Source organism: Eptesicus fuscus, chromosome 2 (genome assembly GCF_027574615.1).
Source record: "Eptesicus fuscus isolate TK198812 chromosome 2, DD_ASM_mEF_20220401, whole genome shotgun sequence".
Taxonomy (NCBI): domain Eukaryota; kingdom Metazoa; phylum Chordata; class Mammalia; order Chiroptera; family Vespertilionidae; genus Eptesicus; species Eptesicus fuscus.
The window spans coordinates 65,067,049-65,089,520 of NC_072474.1; the positions used below are offsets into that span (position 1 = coordinate 65,067,049).

General features: G+C 42.4%; 1 protein-coding gene across 4 annotated transcripts in view; it reads left to right on the forward strand.

Moving 5' to 3' along the window:
* Positions 1-863: 863 nt before the first annotated feature.
* Positions 864-22,472, forward strand: part of RASGEF1B (RasGEF domain family member 1B) — a 36,980-nt gene continuing 15,371 nt past the window's right edge. For 2 of the 4 annotated variants that reach the window (XM_008143628.3, XM_054727937.1), the window contains exons 1-6: positions 864-979; positions 11,385-11,567; positions 14,118-14,240; positions 14,616-14,753; positions 21,505-21,717; positions 22,185-22,259. In XM_008143628.3, coding sequence (XP_008141850.1) covers positions 11,391-11,567; positions 14,118-14,240; positions 14,616-14,753; positions 21,505-21,717; positions 22,185-22,259 — 726 coding nt within the window. In that variant the 5' untranslated portion in view covers positions 864-979; positions 11,385-11,390. Of the gene's footprint in view, positions 980-8,333; positions 8,348-10,551; positions 10,604-11,384; positions 11,568-14,117; positions 14,241-14,615; positions 14,754-21,504; positions 21,718-22,184; positions 22,260-22,472 lie in introns of those variants that run through there. The other 2 variants (XM_054727930.1, XM_054727927.1) reach the window with 2 other exon arrangements.

The following is a 22,472-nucleotide window of genomic DNA, read 5'->3' on the forward strand; positions in this document are numbered from 1 at the left end:
TGTTTCTTCCCTCCAACCTCCTTCTATTTATACAAGGTGAAGTGCTGAGATATTGACCTTTCAAAAATGGTTATCGAGTATACAATGATAGCGTATATGGTTACCATGACAACAGCCTTTATTGAGGCCTGACCTCCCCTTTTTGCCTCCAGAATACTATTTCACAACACAGGTTCCCATCCTTCGTGGAACTTGTAGTAGCCACAATTTTACATTTTGTTTGGGTAACCATTTACTTGAGGCTTGCCCTCCGCTGGACTGTAAGCTTCACAGTGGCAGGGACCAGCCTACCTTTGCCTGAAGTGCGCCCCCCGCGTTTTGCACAATGCCTAGCACCCAGGCGCTCTGTAAATACTTGCTGAGCGAAGGTTCTTGTAATTGCTCTCCGCTCCCTTCTGAAAGTTACCTAGACAGTAAGCCTTAGCTCATAATTATGTTACCAGATACTGTATGACGAGTCTGGCCGGTATTTACAGTAGTACACAGGTAAATGAGTGCACACACACACACACACACACACACACACACAGGAACGCACAAACAGCCCCCGGGCAGGTGCACTCAGGAGGAATCGCTCACGCTCGGAGCGGGCAGACCCAGCGCGGGCAAAGACCGCTGCGTGGGCTCCGCCGGGCTCCGCAGCGTGGGAGGGCACCCGGGTGACCGCACCACTGGAGTCCCGTCCCCGGAGACGCGTGGGCAGGTCCCGGCACCCGAGGCGCCAGCGCAGTGGGCGGTGAGCTGCGCCGTGATTGGCCCGCGTCTACCCGGGATGGGCGGGGCTTCAGCGGAAGGCGGGCGCTCGGAGCCCAGGGGGTGTGCGCGGCAGCGGGCCGTGGTTTCAGTATAAACAAGGAGCCCGACTGGTTGTGCGGGGTTTTTCTCCACTTCCCGCGCGCTTCTGCTCCCCGTCCTCTGGCAGTATTTGTGGGCGCGCGGCTAACAGCCGGGAAGGCGCGGACCTGGGGTCCATCTGCAGGTAGGTGTTCCCCGGCCAGCCTGTTCTTCTGGAAGGACGGAGCGGGGCGGCGGGAAGCAGGACGCGCTGCGCTGCGCTGCGCTCCTCCAGGCGCCCCGGGAGCTGCGCGCGAGCCGGCCCGGCTCTCACCCTGCGCCCGGAGCTGCCTGGTGCGCCTTGGGTGGTGAGAAAGCCTGGGGCAAGCGAGCTCTCACCGGCTCAAAGTGCCCCGCCAAAGCCAGGGACCGGGGAACCCCCCCGGTCCCGCCGCCGTGGACGCCGGGGGCTGCCCCGGGAGCGGACCTAGTGCCAACAGGTGCGGGGCCCAGCCCCTGGGGCCCCGGGCGGGGACGGGCTTGGGTTTTGCCTCGCTTCTCTCACCCTGATCCCGCGGCCAGGCCTTCTGGTGAGACATCTTGGCACAGTTTTTTTGAGGATTTGTCCGAGTTCTAGTCGCGTTCCTCCTTTCTTCATCCCCCTCTTTCTGTGCACGGCTAAGCTGCTCCCTTATACTCATTGGCTAGTTTGGGGGTGTGTTTGTGTGGTGGAGGGTGGAGGGGAACCTGTTCATTTTTAATGCCGGAGCCGATCATCTAGGGTCTGATTTAGGAAGGGACAGGGGAACAGTCAAGTCCTGTGCTCGCCGCCAATATTCCTTTATCCCACGCGCCGCGTTCAACTGGCGAACTTGGGGACGCCTTGCTCTTGCCTGAGCTCAGGTGAGTCGCCGCGGGTGACCTGGCCGGACAGTAATAACCTGAACTGGGGGGGTAGCTGGGTGCCTTGTGGGCAGCGAGCGTGAGGAAGGCTCCTCTTTCTAGGGCAAAACGGTGGGGACAACTTCAGTGCTGAGCCAGAGGAAAGAGCAAAGCGGGGGAGAAGGGGGCGCACAGGGGCTGTGGGTGTGCCCATCCGTGTACCACTTGAGTGTTGCTTCTCACCTTACCCCAACCCCGTTGGCACAGTTCAAGCCAAAGCAATGTGTGAAGGGTGGCACAAGTGTGGTACGTAGCAGGGGGAGATCTCTAGGGGAGCGACTTTCTCTGGTGAAGGTGGATATTTAGGTCTGTCATCGCCTATTAACTTGGTGGCTGCAGTGTGTATGGATGGGTACACTGAAATGTGCGTAGGTGTTTTTTGGGCTGAACACATCACCAAGGAATCTTTCCCAAGCAGCACCATGTGACCTCGGGGAGGAACTGCTGGTGTGCGTAGATCTATATTTAGTCCTGGGTGATCTCTAGTGACCCAGGGAAGGTCTCTGAACAGGGTACATTAAAAAAAAAGGGGAAGCGTCCGGGGAGCAGGTTTTGTGCATTCTTCAATCATGTCTGGTACAGTCAGACTCAGATGGGGTGAATAATTATTTTTTCCTCTGAAAGCAGTCGCTAGGGCTTGTCATGTGGTATCTGTGTCTCAATTGAAAACACAGTGGGACCATAGTGATAAGCCTACGCTAAGAAACAGGGAGGTCAGAATGAACCAGACAGCATATATGGATCTTGACAGGTCGGGTGAGGGTTGGAGCAAATGTAAGAATTGATGTCCAAAAAGAAATAACAAAAAAATGAAAATGCTTGCCTATTGAGATTTTCATAGAAAATAAAGCGACAGCTTGCGAGACCTTTTCAATTAATGGCTCTTTATTTTGGGGGGAGACAGCGGTTGAGCCGATGAGGGCCCAGGGCTCACAGGCAGTGCTGTGTTAGGCCTTTCGAGCAGATTGTCTGGCAAAGGTGCGAAGATCAGCTACTGACTAGCAACTTTCTTGTTGGCATTCTTCCATTCCACTCTGTCAGCCCTTTGTTTTCCTAGAGGTGGCAACATTTCTGGCTACTGAACATACTGGCCTTGGACTTTCTGGTTGTCTAATGGAGTGTTAAATTCTTAGAATTTATTTCTCCCATGTGTATTTTCAATCTTGCTTGGTTTTATGTGCCCCATTAGACAGTGAATCTGCTACTACCACACCTGATACCTGGGGATCATACAATCTTTTGGAATAGAAAATCACCAGAAAACATTTATATTTTTTGTATATCCTCTCCGCCTCCCCCCCCCCCCCTCCCAGGTTAGTATCTAATTTAACTTTATTTTTATGGGTATGTATTTCAAAATATCATTTCATAATAAGACATTTCTTATATTATTGCTAACATTACTTTCTTATAATCTAAAATTAGCTACTGGCTAATAAACTGCAATAAGCAAATAAATAAAATCCATTGAATAACACCTATCTAGGAAAAAGAGAAAGGGTCAGAAAATTGAAAGGGAGAAGCTGTGTGACTATCTATGCTAGGCAAGGTACCTAATGTGGCACAGAAGTGATGGGATCAACTGTATCAATCTCCCAAGGGAACCTGGAAGAATGGGACTTTGGATGAGCATATAGATAGCCCCAAAGAAAGGATCTCCTTGGAGAGGACATGGGGAAAGGAGGGCAGTTTTCCTAATGAGAGAAGAATCTGGAATCTCTGAAGCAGGGATTGAGACTCTTGAGTCTGATGTCCACAAATAATCAGTGGAGAGACCATTACAACATTTTGTGAGCGCTTACAGACACACATTGTGCTGTGGTGGTTGAATTCAGGAGTTGCCTCCCCATCCTCTTCACTTTTTAAGAACCACAGTTGTCCTTTCTCGGTCCTCCAGTGAAATCTACAAAAACTATATTCCTGCAACCCTCCCTTATCCTAAAATGACAGATGCTGTAGCCTAGTGCTGTGGACAGATTTCTGAATAGAGAGAGACTAAGGTTCTGGCAGACCTGGTGCCTTAACAAGTCACTTACTTTCTCCTTGTACCTGCAGTATTTGTAAAATTAGACAGGATGTTGAACTCGATGATTTACGGGTCTCTTTCAGCTCTGTGATAACTTATTTATTTGCTGTGCCATCACTTCATGCATTTGCACCTTGTATTAGCGGGGGAAGAATGAGGGTTGAAGTGATCTGCAGGCAGATATTCACCTCCTTTCTGGGTGGTGCATGGAAGAGAGGATAGGAGAATGAAGTTTATTTTTCTTTTTTAAAAATATTTTTATTTATTTCAGTGAGGAAGGGACAGGGAGAGATAGAAACATCAATGATGAGAGAGAATCATTGATCAGCTGCCTCCTGCACGCCCCCTTCTGGGGATCGAGCCTGAAACCTGGGCATATGCTCAGACCCGGAATCTAACCGTGATCTCCTGATTCATAGGTTGACGCTCAACCATTGAGCCACACCAGCCGGGCTGAAGTTTATTTTTATTGATGAAAACTATGTAGAGATTTAATATTTTATTAAACTGTTTTTTTTTCTCTTGTTAGTATGTTTAAGAAGTACTAATTATCAAGAGGTTGAGTCAGGACATTTTTTTTGAATTAAGTCAGTGTTACTATTTACTAAATTTTTAATCAGTTTTTTGAGCAGTCATTTTTTTCTTAGGTTTATATGTTTACTCTTTTACTTCAAGGTATGTCTACATCTGGGAAGTCATTCAATTGATAGAAATTTTATTAGGAAACTCTGGTATGAAAATTTTAGTTGAACACAGGGAAAACACAAATAAGCCTTGTAAGAAAGAAAGACACTTTAGACTACTAGTATCTTTCTATTTATCTAAAAGAATGGAGGGGGAGACATTAGGGTAGTTTTTTAAGAACTTGCAGCCAAAAAATAAAATTATCTCAGTAATCATGTTTTATAGTGCAATTCAAATAGAAAATTCTGCTTGTTTACTAAATGTCCTCTTAAGTATTAGGCCATTTAACTGCTGAGATGAATTGGGTTGAGAAAAATATATCCTTTTGGTAAAGGATTCTCCCCAAATAATATTCTGTAATTTGGCTTGGGATGCATTATGTATAAATGATGATTCAGCTATTTTCTTTGCCATTCACTATGACAGCAAATAGCCACCTGAGGGTATTTCAACTTAAGTTTAAATTAAATAAAATAAAGAATTTAGTTTCTCAGTTGTGCTAGCCATTTGAAGTGCTCAATGGGCACATGTGGCTATCGGCCCAGTATTGGACAGTGCTGAAGGGGAACATTTCCAATATCCCAGAAGTTCTTTTTGGCAGCACTTAATTAGCTAGTGATGATTTTGATTATCCAGAAGATCACTTTTATTCCTCTGGGAAAACAAAGTAATTAAATCTTGTCTTAGACAGGCACCTAAGACATAGGAAATAAGACAAACTGGCTTTATCAGCCAGTATATATTTTCAACTGTACAGAATGAACAATGCCACTTTCTTAAGATCAATGATATGCCAAGATTGCAAACACTAATTTCTCAAAATTTCTTCCCAAAACTGTAGTTGTCCTTTTTACTTTTCTGATCCAGCACCAGCTGTTATTGCTGGAAAGCGCCAACTCTTTCAAAGACAAGGGATGTGGAGCCATCTGCTGTTAAGTGCAGGAACTGCAGGAAAGTTGTAGATTAAACCAATGCATAATGTCAACATGTTCTGTGATCAGTTCCCACACTGCAAAGATTTATCTCATAGAGAAGTTTTAAATGATTATCCAAGCCCATTTAGAGTTTCCATGTACTGAAATGTCATTTTGTGTTTTAATAAACTACTAGCAAGATATCCGTAAGACAAAAGATGACAAGTTTTAGCTTTGTTTATCTTCCAGGGAAACCAGATAATAGTTATCTGAGTCAGAATCCCCTCCTTTCATCAATTAGAAATTAATAAAGACTTTTTTTTAAAGTAACATCTAGGAGAAATCAATAAAAAATACAAAATACTTTTTGTATAGAAGCCTATATAAAAATAAGAAAATAATACCACCATTTCATTATTATGGAGAAAAATTGGACCTTCTTTCCTCAAAAATACTGATTTTTCTCCCTTGACTTTGAAATCTACTCAGCATTTGGGGCGCCTTTCCAAAGAGTGTACTTGTCTGGAAATTACTTACTTTTTGTTCAGATGCCAGAGAAGTGAGTTGATCTGAGTTGTCGGTTTTGTATATTTGTACTCTCTACCTAATATCTCTTTTTTTCCAAGGAAGTGAGCAGAGGTGTAGGATTTCTACAGTTCTCAGGGCTGTTGCTAGAGATCGCTGCTTTTAGATTTTCCCTGGCTGAGGAAAGACCTGAGGAGATAATCTTTTAGACATTTTCAAGCTCATATAAGCCGTATTTTAGGGAGTATCAAAAACTTGACTTTGACTTTCACCCTGGTTCAAATCTGTAGTTAGATACACTCTGGACTAAAGATGAAATATAGGAACTCTTTCTCATTCAGATCTCTGGAACCTCAAATGTAAATAGGAAGAAGATATATCTCACCCAAGTGCAAAGTTCCCTTAGGATCTAGATGGTAATTCCAGGACATTAAATTAGGCCACTCCTCACTAAATGAACATGCTATCAGAGTTCAGCTGTGATAGGAAGGCCTTCCTCCACCTCAGTGTTGGTTTTTTTCTTTTTTTAAATTGGAACATATGCTCAGCATTTGAACAGAAGCTAAAAGATAGTGATCAATGCAAAGGCATTGGATTTATTAAGTCTTTGGGGGGGGGGGGGGGAAGCAACACTTTTTCTTTGACTCCTGCCTTTTCTATCTCATTCACTTGAGGGTGAAGGGAATGCTGACTCGACCTTTTGGGAGAGATTTACAATGCAACTATAGCAGATGTTGAAGGATAGCTTTTGATTTAGTTCCCACACCCATCTTTTCCTAGAGCTCTTTTCCAATCCGAATTGTCACCTGAAACTACCTTATCCTGGTGCACCTGCCTCATCATAAATAACGTTGTGCAAAAGCAGCCGCTAATTCAAACACAGTCTGCTGTTGAGAAAAAGGCAGCTTTTCATCTGGTGCTTTAGTTGGATTGAAACCATTAGGCATGCCTTTCAAATCCATTCATCCCGTAAATCACCCCGAGCTGGCTTCCTTGCTGCTGGATCAATGTCAGGCGGAACTTTTTCAGGGTCCTTGGGAGAACATGATATATCTTTGTGACTGAATTAGCTGCCCCTGTAAGATACCTGGTCTGTCAACCAACTTTCCAGCTTACCAAATTGATTTTTAAAAAGAACATTCATCTTGTCTACCTGGATTGGATGTATCTTTTACTTCCCTCAGGGAAGTCTCCTGGCAGGACCTGTAATCTGCATGCTAATTTTGGTGTTGCTAAACTTTCTTCTAGCCCGATTCCTTGTTTTAAAGAAACCAAAATTTGTTTTCCATTGTCTCATTATGTCCTCTCTATTCCAAAGGGCTGCTCTAATATAGGAGGGGGGAAGTCTATTTAAATATCTCTACCCAATCCAAAAGCAATGTCCTTTTTATAATACTCTCCAACTCCATATGATTGGTACTGCCTAAAAATACAGTATTCCTTGATTTTGAAGGAGGAGTCTGGAATATGGTAGATCAAGGTTCCCTGCAGAGCCACCACGTTCTCCTCCTTTGAGCCAGAGTAGATAAATAACTAGATTCTGTACATGTGCCCACATATGTGTGTCCCAACCTAGGGTCTGAGCTCCCTGAAAGTATATGCATTTCTTATGGGGAGAGGTGTTTGATTTCCCCCAAAAAAAGTTAAGAGCCACTGACCAAATAGACTATATTCTGAGTTTCCAGGAGCTGGTTTACAAATGAAATTTAGTAAGGTGAGCATTACTTGGGAGATTAACCTGCCCTCTGCCTTATCTTATTGGCAGTGATTTGAATAAAGCCAACAGCTTGTTCAAGTGTCAATCATAAATCTCTCTCTCTTTTTTTCTAAAGGAATTAACTACTTTGAAGTTTGACTTAATGGTTAAATTAATGCCGGTTTTTAACTTTATGCTGTCACACATTGTAATTTTGGGACAGAGTCTATTTTTCCTAAATAAGAATTTTGGTTAGCAGGTCCCCATAGATAGGTATATTGGGTTGGGCAAAATTTCTGCTACAGAAGAATGACAGACCGTGCAGAAGTTGATTTTGAGATTATGTTGGAAAGGGTACAGAGGAGTACATTGAGAGTTCACAGGACACCAGGAAATATTAATTGTGAGAGCTGTAAAGAAGTTCGCTGCAGATAAGAAGTCAGAACTACAGTGACATTGGAAAAAAAAGAAAAGGAAGCTATGAGATAGGAGCCTTACACTTAGCCCTCCTTCCACTAGGAAACCATTAGCAAATTAGTCCTAGAGTTGATAGTACCCAGGGGTAAATGGTTCTCTGGATCCTCATGTCCAGTACTTGGCTTTTATATCTGTCTTCTTAAACAAGAATGAAGGCAGTATTTAATCTTCTAAATCTTTTCACTTTCAGAAGCGAAGCAGGTAGAACTCAAAGTCCTGGATGTGAAATTCGAGTAATACTGAACAACAGTAGTTCTTGATGTGGGTGATACTTGGGAGAAAAAAGAATGCAGTGTGTTTACTTCTTAGGTATTTAAAAATACACTTCACAAACAGCACCTTCTGTACCATTCTGCTGACCTTTCCCCTTGTTTATCAAAGGCATCTATTACTAGTGCACTAGGCAACTGATCTTCCCAGAAAATGTCTAGGCAGGCCACTTGTTGGAGATTATCCAGATGTGGGGGGTGAATACTGTGATGCATGATCTTTGTTTTGGTCATTTGTCTCATTAAATCTTTTTACTGGAAATCTAGAGAGTGCACACAAGCAAATATTTCTGTATTTCATTGACTCTAAGATGCCATCCATTGTAAGCTGCTCTTGTATTTCATATATCACTAAAAAAAGACTTAATTAAACATGTTTTCTTATCACATGACTATTTATGTCCAACCCAGTTTCAAAGGCACTAAAATGTAAAGAAATGTATATTAGGGTCTCCGAAATCTTTATTTAGATGGGATTATGTTTTGATTGCAAAGGTCAGTAGCTTAAACTCTTTTGTTGATAGTGTTGCTTTGTAAGAAGAGTACGTAATGGCCGTAATACATCTTTGGAGCCAGGATTTATGTAGAACATGTAAAATATATAAATTTCTCTAATAGCCTACAATTTGGGGCAAAATGACAGGCTTTTCTTTTTATGGTTAAACGTTAGAAGTTCAAAGAAGACCACTTGCAGTGGAACGATGTGGTGTAATAAATTTTGAACTTGACATCTGAAGACCTAGGTTTGAAGCCCTGCCCTTTCTGCCCCTTATCTGATGTATAACCCCAGGCGAGTTATTACAGGTTTCCTGAACCTTAGCTTCTCATGCCGTCAAAACAGTGGGGATGCCTGCCAAACAGGGGGGTTGTAGAATCCAAAAAGGCATCTGTAGGTGGTGAACTTTACACAGATGGAGGCTGTGGACATTCTCAAAGCCTTCCACACCATGCTTCTCAGGCGAGTGGCCTTGAGGGGGAATCGGAGGAGTAAAGGACAGTGGGATTGGAGACCTTTTCCCGCACACAGGATCCCATAGTAGAGGAATGCACAGCTGAGGAAGCGGGGAGGCCTAAGGAGTTGTAAGATGCTCTTTTGAATACATGGCGAGGTAGAACATGTGACCACTGTGCATAAAGAAGGGGCTGGAATCTCTTGGAATGACTTGAATCTCAGTAGTTGCTCTGTGCAAGTTCATCTATCAAGGTGGCTCGTGGGAAAAATCAAGTCAGCTGATTAGCGACAGAACTTGGGGCTAATTGGAAGGCAGAGAAGGACCTGTGACGTACTCTCTTCTTCAAATTGGTCTTTAAGTATAATAAGCTATAACCCCAATTAACTTGCCCAAGCTCGGTTTGGTTTCCGTTGCTACTTGTAGTATTTTTGTTAGGCGCCTGTTTGGAGGGGGTTTTCTAAGTGTTGAGATTTTGTACCTCTTCAGACACATTCTGTGTGGGACACATTTCCAGGGGACACTAAAATAGCCTTTTGCCATTGCTCTAATAAGGCTTTAAGAAGAACTCTGCTATATGGAGAATTGGTAGTTTGGTTAGAATTTCAGAAGGGGTAAACAACATTGGAAGTAATTTTCCAGATGAAGGACCTACCGGGGTGGGGGTTGCAGGACAAATGACCTTCCAAAATGTTCATGGCTGTGAAGCACCAGATTAGGACTTCACTAAATCGGAGTCCTTGTCTAGATTGGAGGCTTTATCTGCTTAATGGAAGCCCATAACTGACGTGTGCAAGTCCTTGGTGGCTTTTGGTGCCGAGTGACACCTGACTGTTTTATGGGTCAATTCTTAACGTTATCAAACCGAAAGCAGCGGGGTGCAAGATTTTTTGGATGCTACTTTCCCTAAATGCTGTTTTCACCTGCCAGGTCGGCTATATCATGGATGTGTTTTTTTTTGTTTGTTTGTTTTTCCAACACTACCCTTGGCTGCCTGCTGCCAGGCACCTGCACACATTGTGAGGCTGTGGCCCATTCTCTGGAGTTGCAACAGATGCCCCAGCAGTGAGGGATGTGCCTTCTGAGGCAGGGCTCCACACCCCTGCCCCATCCGGGTGCAGAGGACTTTCAGCATCTTGAAAAGAAGGATTAGCCCAGGTTGTATCCTCCTGCAGCCTCTACACACCCTGAGCCTGTCAGCCCAAGGCTGGAGTTTGGCTTCCTCTCAACTGTGTGATTTCTGACACCCTCAGTCCGGGCAGCTCCTGAATGCCTCCGTTGTCTAGATAGGCTCCCAGAACAGGGGTCTGTTCTCAGGGCCGGGAGCTCTGCCCTTAGGAATCCAGGTAATAACCTACTAACCTCTGGCCTCTGCTGAGCACCTCTGACAAGGCTCTGTGAGCTGCACACACAGGGGTGGAGAGGCCTGGCGCCGTGCTCCTGTCCTCCACACCAGGCGCCTTCTCAGCCTGTGTGCTCACTGAGAACTCGGGCTCTCTAGAGCTCCTCATCCCCACAGGAATTTAACACAAAGGGGTGGAAATCAACAGCATCCCCATCTTCCAAGGGAAGCTCAGGGCTCAGCATTCAGTCTCTTGACACACACTCACATCAGTGAGCACACACACTGTGTGCCCTGCTGTGCACTTTCATTCTAGGCCTCTTTTACTGTTTCACTTTTTCAACTTTTGCTTCAGTTGCCTCCTAATCTAGGCCCAGTGCTACTCTGATATTTCTTAAGTGTTAGGTCATACTTCCTGATGCACTTTGAAAGCTTGCACGTTTCCTCCTTAGTATAATCCTTGCCCCACGGGGATAAAGCAGTGACCAAATGTGAAGGACTGATATCTAAGTATGGCAGCCAGAAACTCGAATTTAAGTCCATACAGTCCTTTGATCTAAGCATTTCATGGTATTTGATTGAATGAGATCGGTACTCAAAAGTATGCATATACAGGTAACTCAAAGAGCAGTTTGCTTCTTGATCGATTCTGATGTTGTGTCAGAACCTAACCTGTTTTTTAAACTTCCTGTTCCTGCCTTACTGTGAAAGCTTGTTAAAACTTACTTTTCTTTTGGATTGTATATTACTAACAATGTACTTTCTCCTTTTTTTGTTTACTTTAGGAAAGCATGCCTCAGACGCCTCCCTTTTCAGCCATGTTTGACAGCAGTGGTTATAACCGAAACCTCTATCAGTCTGCAGAGGACAGCTGCGGGGGGTTGAATTACCATGACAACAACCTCCTCTCCGGATCTCTGGAAGCACTCATCCAGCATTTAGTACCTAACGTGGATTACTATCCGGATGTAGGTATCCGTGTTCCTCTGAAATACATCCTTGGTTTCTACTTCAGCAGAAAGTATGATATAATAGTCATGACCTTAGCTACTACAGAATTATATCTGGGATGTTAAAGGTTTTTCTAATAAGAAATTGCTTATGATCATTAACTGCTTTGAGGTCAAAGTGAGCCTGGGTAAGATCCCAACTTTGGTTGTCTGCATATCAATTTCTTCCCAGGGTTGGTACCACATTGAAGACAGTCAGATACCATCTATTCTGAAGGAAGTATCTGCAGGTTTGATTCAGGCATGTGCCTTGGTCCTTAAAGAGACATGCCGGAGAATATTGGATGCTCTCCGAATATTGAATGCCTTTGCGTTTCCAAGAGCATCACAATGCTGGGAAAAGTAAAGTCAGAAATTTCATAGCAAAGAGAACAAGTGTTATATTCAAGATGTAATTCTTTGTGATTGGACGTCAGATGACAAGATAGCTTATGTTTTGCTTTGATAACGGACATTTCTATAGATCACACTTTCTTATCTAGGCAATTCATTTACATTAGCTCAATCTTTACAGCAATTCCAAAAGCTAGAGAAGAGAAAACAAATTCAAAATTTGCACATGGTCTCACTCCTGGTATTAACAATCAAACCTGGCTTTTCTAATTATGGGGCAAGTGATAGTCCCCCCTTTCTTGGTGCTACAGCTGCCCCTGCCAACCAGCAGCCGGTTGTTGATAATAATTTCAGGAAAATCTGTAGACACATATTCATATGTTTTTATAAGTATAACTAGAGGCCTGGTGCATGAAATTTGTACACTGGGGGTGGGGGGGGGGGTCCCTCAGCCCGGTCTGTGCCCTTACCCTCTCACAGTCTGGGAGCCCCGCCATTGATTGCCCTGCAGAGGGAGGTCCCACCCACCCGCCATAGCACTGCTGGCCAGGTAGCCTGGGCCTCCCTCTTTGGGGCGATCGTTTGCAGGGCTCCGCAATCGATCGCCCCAAAGAGGTAGGTCCCACCCACCCAGCCGGGGTCCGTGATCAATTGCCCCACAGAGGGAGGCCCCGCCCACCCGCCTCAGTGCTGCCAGCTGGGTAGCCTGAGCCTCTCCCTGGCCAGAGCTCCGCTATCGATTGCCCCTCAGAGGGAGGCCCTGCCCACCCCCCACAGCACCACTGGCTAGGTAGCCTGGGCCTCTCTCTTTAGGGTGATCAATTGAGGAGCCCCCCAATCGATCGCCCCACCATCCGGTGGCCTAGGCCTCTCTGTGGGGCGATCATAGGGTGATGCACACCCCCCCCCCCCGCCCCGACCAATTGCATTGCACCTGCCTTGGCAGGCCTGGTGCCAGTGCATGTCATAGTGTGGTCATCAGGACGGTCATTCTGCTATTCGGCCATTTGGCCTATTTGCATATTATGCTTTTACTATTTATTTTTAAAAAATATATTTTATTGATTTTTTACAGAGAGGAAGGGAGAGGGATAGAGAGTTAGAAACATGGATGAGAGTGAAACATCGATCAGCTGCCTCCTGCACACCCCCTACTGGGGATGTGCCCGCAACCAAGGTACATGCCCTTGACCGGAATCAAACCCCGGCCCCTTCAGTCCGCAGGCCGGCGCTCTATCCACTGAGCCAAACCGGTTAGGGCTACGCTTTTATTATTATAATGACCTTGGTGTGCAAAGGGTAGTGTGTGCTTGCCTCTATAACTCAACATAATGTTTCTTACTGAGTTATCTCTCTATGTGTGATTTGTTACATAGCATTTTCAAATATGTTGCCACACAGGGAAAATTGTAATCAGAAGTAAAAGGAGTCCCTTGTTCAGCCCTGTAAGTGTTTATGAGCTACTGGAGGCGCCCAAGGTTGGGGAAAAAAATCCCATGGGATTTTTTTTTTTTCATTAGGAGTCTGAAACTATTATAACAAATAAGCACTACTTCATTACTGGCTTCTTGGGAGATAATGTGGTTAAAGAAAAGAATATAGTGTGATTTTGTATTTTATCAAATTGCTTAGCCTTTGAGCAAGTAAATAGATGACTTGAAAGCCTGCCTCTTAAAGCTGGACAGAGTGCACAAACACTGCAGTGTGTTACACTGGGCACTCTGGAGAATTACTGAGCTGATGTGATTGGCTGTTTGTTTGGTTTCCATTGAGTTACCCTAATATTTGAACACAGAACATGATTCTGTATTGGTAGTATATTTTAGTTAGATTTATCTCTCTGGGCTGAATTTCATTCTTTTTTTTCTAGAATGAGTTATATGCCCTGGTGTCCTGGCTCCCAGAGGATAGATGTGAAAATGAGCTGTGGATAATTTCAGTAGCTAAACTTCTCTTGTACTTTTATTATTTTTAGTATGGTTTAAAGGAAAAGACACATGAAAAGATAAAGGAGAAATTCATCTTGTGGTATTTTACTACTAGTAAGCATCACCTTTGAAACTGCAGCATTTAACTTTGAGAGAACGTAATGAAAAAAGATGTGTAATATAGAGGACAAATATTAGTTTCAGAAGGAATGTAACCATGTGATTTTTTTTTTCACTCTTTCCACAGAGAACATACATATTTACCTTTCTACTCAGTTCTCGGTTATTTATGCATCCGTATGAGCTAATGGCCAAAGTTTGCCACTTATGTGTTGAGCACCAGAGACTAAATGACCCAAACAGCGATAAGGTAATTATATGTTTGAAATTCACACTTTTTTTTCTATTAGGTTTGGTAACTCTGTGGCTTAGATTTTGTGAAATTGGTTTCCTTAAGTGACCCTAGCTTATCCCTAGACTGAGGTGCATAAGTGGTATTGTTGCCATGCAAAGGGGATTGGGAATGGCATAACGAGCTCAATACACATCTAATACCATGGAACATTCCGGATCCTGCCTTAAGTTGGTGGCACTTGGCATTGACTGGGGGAAGGAGGAACTAGAGCTTCTTCAACCCCAAAGACTTTGCACTAGAAGTTTATCAGGGACACTGTTTGTAATTATTTATTTGATGTGGTCCATGGTGGTAGACATCACTGAATTAGATTTTGCTTTTTCTCCCTAGAACCAGATAAGAAAAATTGCACCCAAAATCCTTCAACTTCTGACAGAATGGACAGAAACTTTTCCTTATGATTTTCGGGATGAAAGAATGATGAGAAACTTAAAAGATCTGGCTCACCGAATAGCCAGTGGCGAGGAGGTGGGTAACCTGACTTTAGCATGACTGCTTGCATCTCTGGGCAGAGCCTTGGTGAGGAACGATGCTGAACGAGGTATTGGAATCTCCACGGCTTCCTGTTTGTTTTTTACCTTTGAGCAAGTTCTCTCCATAGCACATTGGTCTGTTTGGGGTGTTAATTGGGGATGATTATACAATCCCACTTCAAAGGGTATGATCTAGAGCTTTATGTGATTAATTTTGGGGTATGTTCATGTCAATTCATGCACAGGATTCCTGTTGCAAGCGTGGGTGTTTTTTGTCTCTTTTATTTTTTTTTAAATTCAATTTATTGGGATGTCATTGGTTAATAACATTATATGAGTTTCAGGGGTACAACTTTGTAATACATCATCTGTACATTTCACATTCACCACCAAAGTCTAAGTCTCCTTCCGTCACCTTATATTTGACCCCCTTTATCCTCTTCATCCTCCCCCTCCCTTTGCAGATGTTTTTAATTTGACTGTACATATGCCTTCTTTCCTCCAAAAAGATTTGACATATTAAGATAGATACTAGTTTTCATATTGGTAGACATAAACACTAATAGATAGAAAATAACATATTAATATAATAACAGATAGAAGTAGTATATTAATAAAATAGAAATAGAGTTTGTACCATGGAAATGGGAAAACAAATAGGCTATTGTTGAGACCAGTCCAATAGGACAGGTGTGCTGTGATTTGAGTGTAAGCTCCAGAGAAAAGGGAAATACAGTTGGTTATGTAATTTTCACTGTCAGAAAAGAGAAAGCATTCTAATTTTTCGGGGCATTGAGTTAAATGCTATTTTAAAAAACATTTGTATGAGAGACTTTGTACAGGGGCCATAGAATGAGGTCAGGGAAACCACCGTGTGTAGTGTTGATAACAAATGCTCCTTGATAAAAACAGAGACCGTAAGATTAATGGGTAAATTAGCAAAGGTGACTCTTTGTGAGAGGAGAAGAGAAAGAGAAGGATCCAAGGCATCCGGAAGTTGATTCAAGGCTAGCACCTACAATAGGTGGAGATGGAAAGTAAGCCTCTTAGAAAACCTTTCATAAATATCACTTCCCCCAGGTGAGCCTTTGATAAGAGCTAACTAGCTGTGACAAATTCAAGGTTATCCTCTTTGAAGCAGGCCTGGAGGGTTGGTATTCTGTTGTTGAGGCTTGTTGGGCAAAGGTGTCTTTGTAGTTTCTCTGTTGCTGGTGAGCTCCTGGGAACAAGTGACTTAGGCACAGATACAACATTTCCACATAGAAAGAGATAGATGAAGCTCTTGGCTGTTGTAGTGATGTCTTGTTTCTTTCATCTTACAATGCATTTCCCATTTACAGTAACCTTCCTTGAGAATTCAATCTTTCACTGGCGTGCTATAAAGATCATGTCACGAGACACTGTATCTCTTCTATTTCTCGTGAACACGTCTTAGTACCATTTCCCCTGACTTATAAAAAGTCAGAATAAAATTTTATAAGATTAGCGCTTGAAAAATTTGCTCTTGCTTCCCCACATTATGTTCTCCTGAAAACAGAATTAACCCTTCTACTGTTTCCTTGTGACATTGACTCTGGTGCTGAAGACAGCACTGTCTCCATAAGGCTGAATGAGGGGTTTCCTGAGTCATTTTGCAAGTTACGTCTGTTATAAGCATTTTGCCAGTGTGTGTGACAGGTTTGAGCGGAGTATGAATTGGTAAGTCCCTCACTCACAAAGGCACACATTAAGCATCACAGTTCACTTTTGTAGTGAATGTTTTACTAGAGGCTTGGCTGTTGGGTTGCTTGGCAGGGTCAGTGCAGGCTCAGTGATTTAACTATGACAAGCTGCTCAGAAGGTTAGTGAATTCATAGGAACTTTTTTCTTGTATGAAGGCTGAGCCCCGAGTCTGTCAGTGCTTCCTCCCGGTTACGTGGTGTTTTGAGTTCTTGATAAGGCAGTATCTTGATATGGCTGAAATGGTGACTTGGTCCTTTCCAAAAGGAACACCGTTTTCTAATCAACACTAAAGAAAGTTAGTGGTTTGAAAATGCCAAATGGATGGCTTTTTGTCCTTCTTGCCATGGGAGAAAAGGAAGTGGTTTCTATCTGTGTTGGCCAGGTGGATCTTGTTTTAAACAAAATCAAGCCACTTAGGGGTTGGATGAACCTGCAAAGGGCAAACAGCCTTCTGACCTGGCTTCTTACCAGCATTTCCGTGTTAATAACAAATCCTTGATAAACCTTTAGATTTGCAGATACTCTTGAGTGTGAAAAGAGATGAGAACATAAGCCAAATCTACAAAGAATTGATTAACCATGGTGTTGAGTGGAGAGATGGTCAGGTTGGGTTTATAGTGAGATTTGTTCCTTCTGTTGCTGTCCAGTATTCAGAATCGGGTCCACCCTTGACAGCTGCATGTGCTTTGGCAAGTCCATAAATGTCTTGCTCCTTCATTTCTGTAAATCATAGAGGTGACTGTCCTGTTAATATCCCTTTCAGCTCTAGAAGTTTGGGATAGATGCTCTTTCCTCAGTTCTTTGCTTGGCATGCCACTTACCTGTGATGTGGTTAGGTGTCGCCCCCCAACCACAACCATCCTCCCCCCATTATTGGCTTTCATTGTTTTTTTTTCCAAGCAGAATGAATGAACAAAATGAACGACTTGTTTCTTATTCAATTACTGGAATAGGAAAAGAATATTTCCCTCCACAGAAAAATTATTTCCCTCCACTGGAAGGAGCGTGGGCTGGGGTTGGGACTTGTTGCTTCTTGCCTGGGACTTTACAGATTTTTTTGGCAGTCAATGAATCCAGGTGTGCCCCAGATATACTTTAGTCAGATTTTTTTTTTTTAATCTGCTAGGACAGTTCCACATAATTTGGCTTAATATGTTTCCCCCTTGGGGGTTTGCCCAAAATAAAGTGGTTTATTAAGACTTGCCTGCAAGAAACATGAAATGAAACTAATGAGTGAATTGCATGACAAATGACTATCGTGGGTAGAATGCAGTTTTCTCTTTCTTAAGGAGCTGGTCGTTATTCTATCTTTATTTGCCAGGTAATTACTGTAACTGGCATTTGAAGTTATAAAAAAGAATAAATACATATTTAGCAATTCATGACTCAGTAAGGAAGCATGCTTAACAACACAAAGCTTAGTTTCTTAAGGAATCAAATGGCAAAAGGAAACTTTTAAAGAGGTCATGCACATATATATGTGCTTTCTGTCTCTCAACATCTCTCTCCTACTCACACATGCACACACACACATAGAGAAAGAGACCAGTTCTTTGTTACTTAAATAGCTTTCTCTCCCATAGGCTATTGTATATGTTTTCCCCTTATGCTTTGTTGTTTTTGCTCATTAGCTGAATCCCTGACTGTACATTCCACTATCTCTTTCCTAAGAAAGCATTCCCTAAAGTGTAGAGTAAGAACCTTTCACCAGGTATGCTAGTGGAGCATGGGTGCCCACACTTTGCTGAATATCAGAATCACCGAGGGAGCATGTATTATGACATTTGAAACAGAAGACTGAAGAAATTTTTGAAGAAATTTTAAGTTCATAAACTTTTGTTGTAACTCAATTTTGAAAGAAGAGGCAAGGGACTAGGGAAGAGGGGTTTTATTTATTTATTTTTTATTGAGGTGTAATTGCCATACAACACTATATTATTTTCAGCTATACAACATAATGATTTAATATTAGTCTGTACTGTGAAATGATCACCACAGTAAGTCTGTCCAATATTCAGAATCATCACCATACATCGTTACAACATTTTTTTTTCTTGTGATAACTTTCCAAGATCTACTCTCTTAGCAACTTTCAAATATACGAAACAAGATTATTAATTATAGTCACCATGCTATACATTATATCCCCAGGACTTATTTATTTTATAACTGGAAGTTGATAACTTTTGACCCTCCTCTCATTTTGTGCTGCCTTCCTAACCCCTCAGCCTCCCAATGCAAGATTTTTTTTTTTTTTTTTATATGAATATCTTTATTTATTTTTTTTTTTTTAAATATTTTTATTGAGGTATTATATGTGTACATATCTTACTATTACCCCCCACCCCACACCCACACATGCCCTCCCCCCCCCAGAGTTTTGCGTCCATTGTTTATGCTTATATGTATGCATACAAGTCCTTCGTTTGATTTCATAACTCCCCCACCTTTCCCAAACTTTCCCCCTGTACTTTGAAAGTCTGTTTGATGCTTTACTGTCTCTGTATCTATCTTTTTGTTCACCACTTTATAATGTTCTTTACTATCCCTAAATGAGTGAGATCATGTGGTATTTTTCTTTCATTGACTGGCTGTATTACAAAGCCACTGTTCTCAAAACAGCCTGGTACTGGCACAAGAACAGACATATTGATCAATGGAACAGAATAGAGAACCCAGATATCGACCCAAACCACTATGCTCAATTAATATTTGACAAAGGAGGCATGAACATACAATGGAGTCAAGACAGTCTCTTCAATAAATGGTGTTGGGTAAACTGGACAGATACATGCAAAAAAATGAAACTAGATCACCAACTTACACCATACACAAAAATAAACTCAAAATGGATACAGGACTTAAACATAAGACGGGAAACCATAAAAATACTAGAGGAATCCACAGGCAACAAAATCTCAGACATATGCCAAAAGAACTTCTTCACTGACACTGCCCCTAGGGCAATGGAAGCTAAAGAGAAAATTAACAAATGGGACTACATCAAAATAAAAAGCTTTTTTACAGCAAAAGAAACCATCAACAAAACAACAAGAAAGCCCACCGCATGGGAAAACATATTTGCAAATGCTATCACTGATAAAGGTTTAATCTCCAACATCTACAGGCAGCTTATGCAACTTAATAAGAGGAAGATAAATGATCCAATAAAAAAATGGGCAACAGACCTAAACAGATATTTTCAAAAGAAGACAGAAGGAATGCCAAGAGACACATGAAAACATGTTCAAAGTCACTTATTATCCGAGAGATGCAAATCAAAACAACAATGAGGTACCATCTCACACCTGTCAGAATGGCTATCATCAACAAATCAACAAACAACAAGTGTTGGCGAGGATGCGGAGAAAAAGGAACCCTCGTGCACTGCTGGTGGGAATGCAGACTGGTGCAGCCACTGTGGAGAACAGTATGGAGTTTCCTCAAAAAAATGAAAATGGAACTCCCATTTGACCCAGTAATCCAATGCAAGATTTGAAATAGCTCTTAACTCAGCCTTGAACTGCTTTGAATTTCAAAGAAAGATGTTGTCTCTGTGTGACAAGCATGATAGATAGATAGATAGATAGATAGATAGATAGATAGATAGATAGATAGATAGACAGACAGACAGATAGATAGATGGCATCTTCAAAACTGGTCATCTTAATGCCGTGGAGAAGATAGATTTTAAAAGGTTCAATTTTTTTAAAACACTTAGGCATTTCACTAGTGATTTTAGGGTGGTCTTGAATGTTGAGAGAAAAGCGGGTCATCTAATGGACAGTTTAAAGAACTTAGTGGAATATATACCAGATAAGTTGAGAAGAAGAAAAAAAGGGGGGTCTGTGTAGGCCTTTTTGCCTTGACTATGTGAGAACTGATCATTTCCAGATGTGGTTTTCCTTGGCTTCAGTATGCAAATATCTATTCATTTGAGTTTTTGTAATATGTTCTGGTAACCAAATTACCTCCGTAAAATAACATGGTTCTTACACTTGTAGGTAAGATGCCATTTAATTTTCAGATAACTAATCTCAAGAAATGATTTTGTGGCAAACCTTTAGAAAGGAGCTGATTAGGCAGTGGAATGTAAACAGGCCCTCTCTGTCCGGCAGTTCACTGGGACTCCCCTGTGGAGCTGTCAGCCTAAGGACCATGCTGGCATTGAACTGGCCAGAGTGCCGTGCTCTGATACGGCCTCATAACTTCTCAGGGAGGATAATTGTTTGGCAATTTGGGGCTAGAAAAGGAAGATTGACCTTTATTGATTCTATATGCATTGCTTTAAAAACCAGTTTCTCTTAAGTGTTGTGGCCGTAGCAAATGCAGTAGCGAACAGGTGGCAGATGGTAGTAGCATTACGGGGAGCATTGCCATGGGAAAGAGATTGTGAACTTGAGCACTGACTCCTGAGTACAAAAGAAATGGACATGAGTCAAGTGGAGGTCAGGTAGATATATGGATATCCACTGCTTCTTAGTGTCACCCACGTTATGGGTGGAAGCCAGGAAGGTGGTTGAGGGGTGAGTGGGAAGTATTGGTGTATTTCTGTCAAGTAGCTGTTCATGCCTTTGACTAATGAGATTGGAAATGTTAGGAGTGGGGAAATCACGGGGGTGGCTCGAAATAAGAAGTGTTAGGAAAAGGATGCTCTGACTTGAGATCCAAGTATTTTAACACACCAAAATTAAACCAGTACATTCCTATGCAACCCAGAGAACATTTAGTTATACATGGCGCTTAGTACACTGGATTTCTTCTATAGGTAATCTCAAACGTCACTGTAGTGTTTTCTTGGTCCAGTCTACTCTCAAGAGCAGCCCAATTAAAGAACTAAATCTTACAAGCCTGAAAAGATAGCCCTTGTGTATTTGTCTCTTTTAAACTGTTAGAGTTTGGCTGGATTCTCCCGTAACTGCTCTGGGCCAAGAAATCATTTAAGTATATACTCTGTGAGTGTGCATAGTGGTGAAACAGACTTGCAGAGCGAGGACGTAACCAGTTGCTTCTTCCCTTGGCAGACATATAGGAAGAACGTCCAGCAGATGATCCAATGTCTAATCCGCAAGCTTGCTGCCCTCAGCCAGTACGAGGAAGTCCTGGCAAAAATCAGCTCCACATCTACAGACCGGCTCACAGTTATCAGGACCAAGCCACAGTCCATACAGAGGGACATCATCACTGTCTGCAGTGACCCTTACACGCTGGCCCAGCAGCTGACTCACATAGAGCTGGTAAGGTTATTGTCATCCTGCTCTCCGTGGCCACATGCTTGGTTTGCTGTGGCAACCAGTGTGTGTGTCAGCAGCAATGTCACAGGAGAGGTTAGAACAGTCCAAATGGAAACTAAACTATGAAATAGCTGGAATGGGTTTTGTTTAGACGTTTGAATATGAATGTTTCTGGTATTCTGGGAATTCACTTTAAAATAAATACTCAGTAAAGACTGAAAGAGCAAAGAGTTTATTGACCTTCCTCCTCTTGCCCCTCTCATTAATTTTCCTGTAACTTGTTCAGCCTTTTGCTATCTAGTGTAGCATTGACTCAAGCAGAAAATTGCCTCTTGCTTAGGGTTAAAGGCTCATTTTACAAGCTGCATAAAAAAAATGGGGGTAGTGCCAAAAGTCAATAGATAGTTGAAAGTCCATTTCTTCTAATTTTTTTTTTTTAATCCTGTTGACCTGCTGGGTTTGTGTTCCAGGAAAGGCTCAATTACATCGGACCAGAAGAATTTGTTCAGGCATTTGTGCAGAAGGACCCTTTGGACAATGACAAGGTAATCAGTCCACCCAGGGGTCAGCCCTGAAATCGGAAATGGAATCCCTTAGCCTGTGGCAGTGGGTAGAGGAGACAGAAATTGGAACTATTTTGTTTGAGGTTTTAAAATCGAAAGTTTTATTTAGTTAGCCTTGCCTGATTCATTGCAGTTTTCTTGAGTCAGGTGTCCAAGTGCCATTACAGCATTCTTACCCTATCACCAACTTTGAGC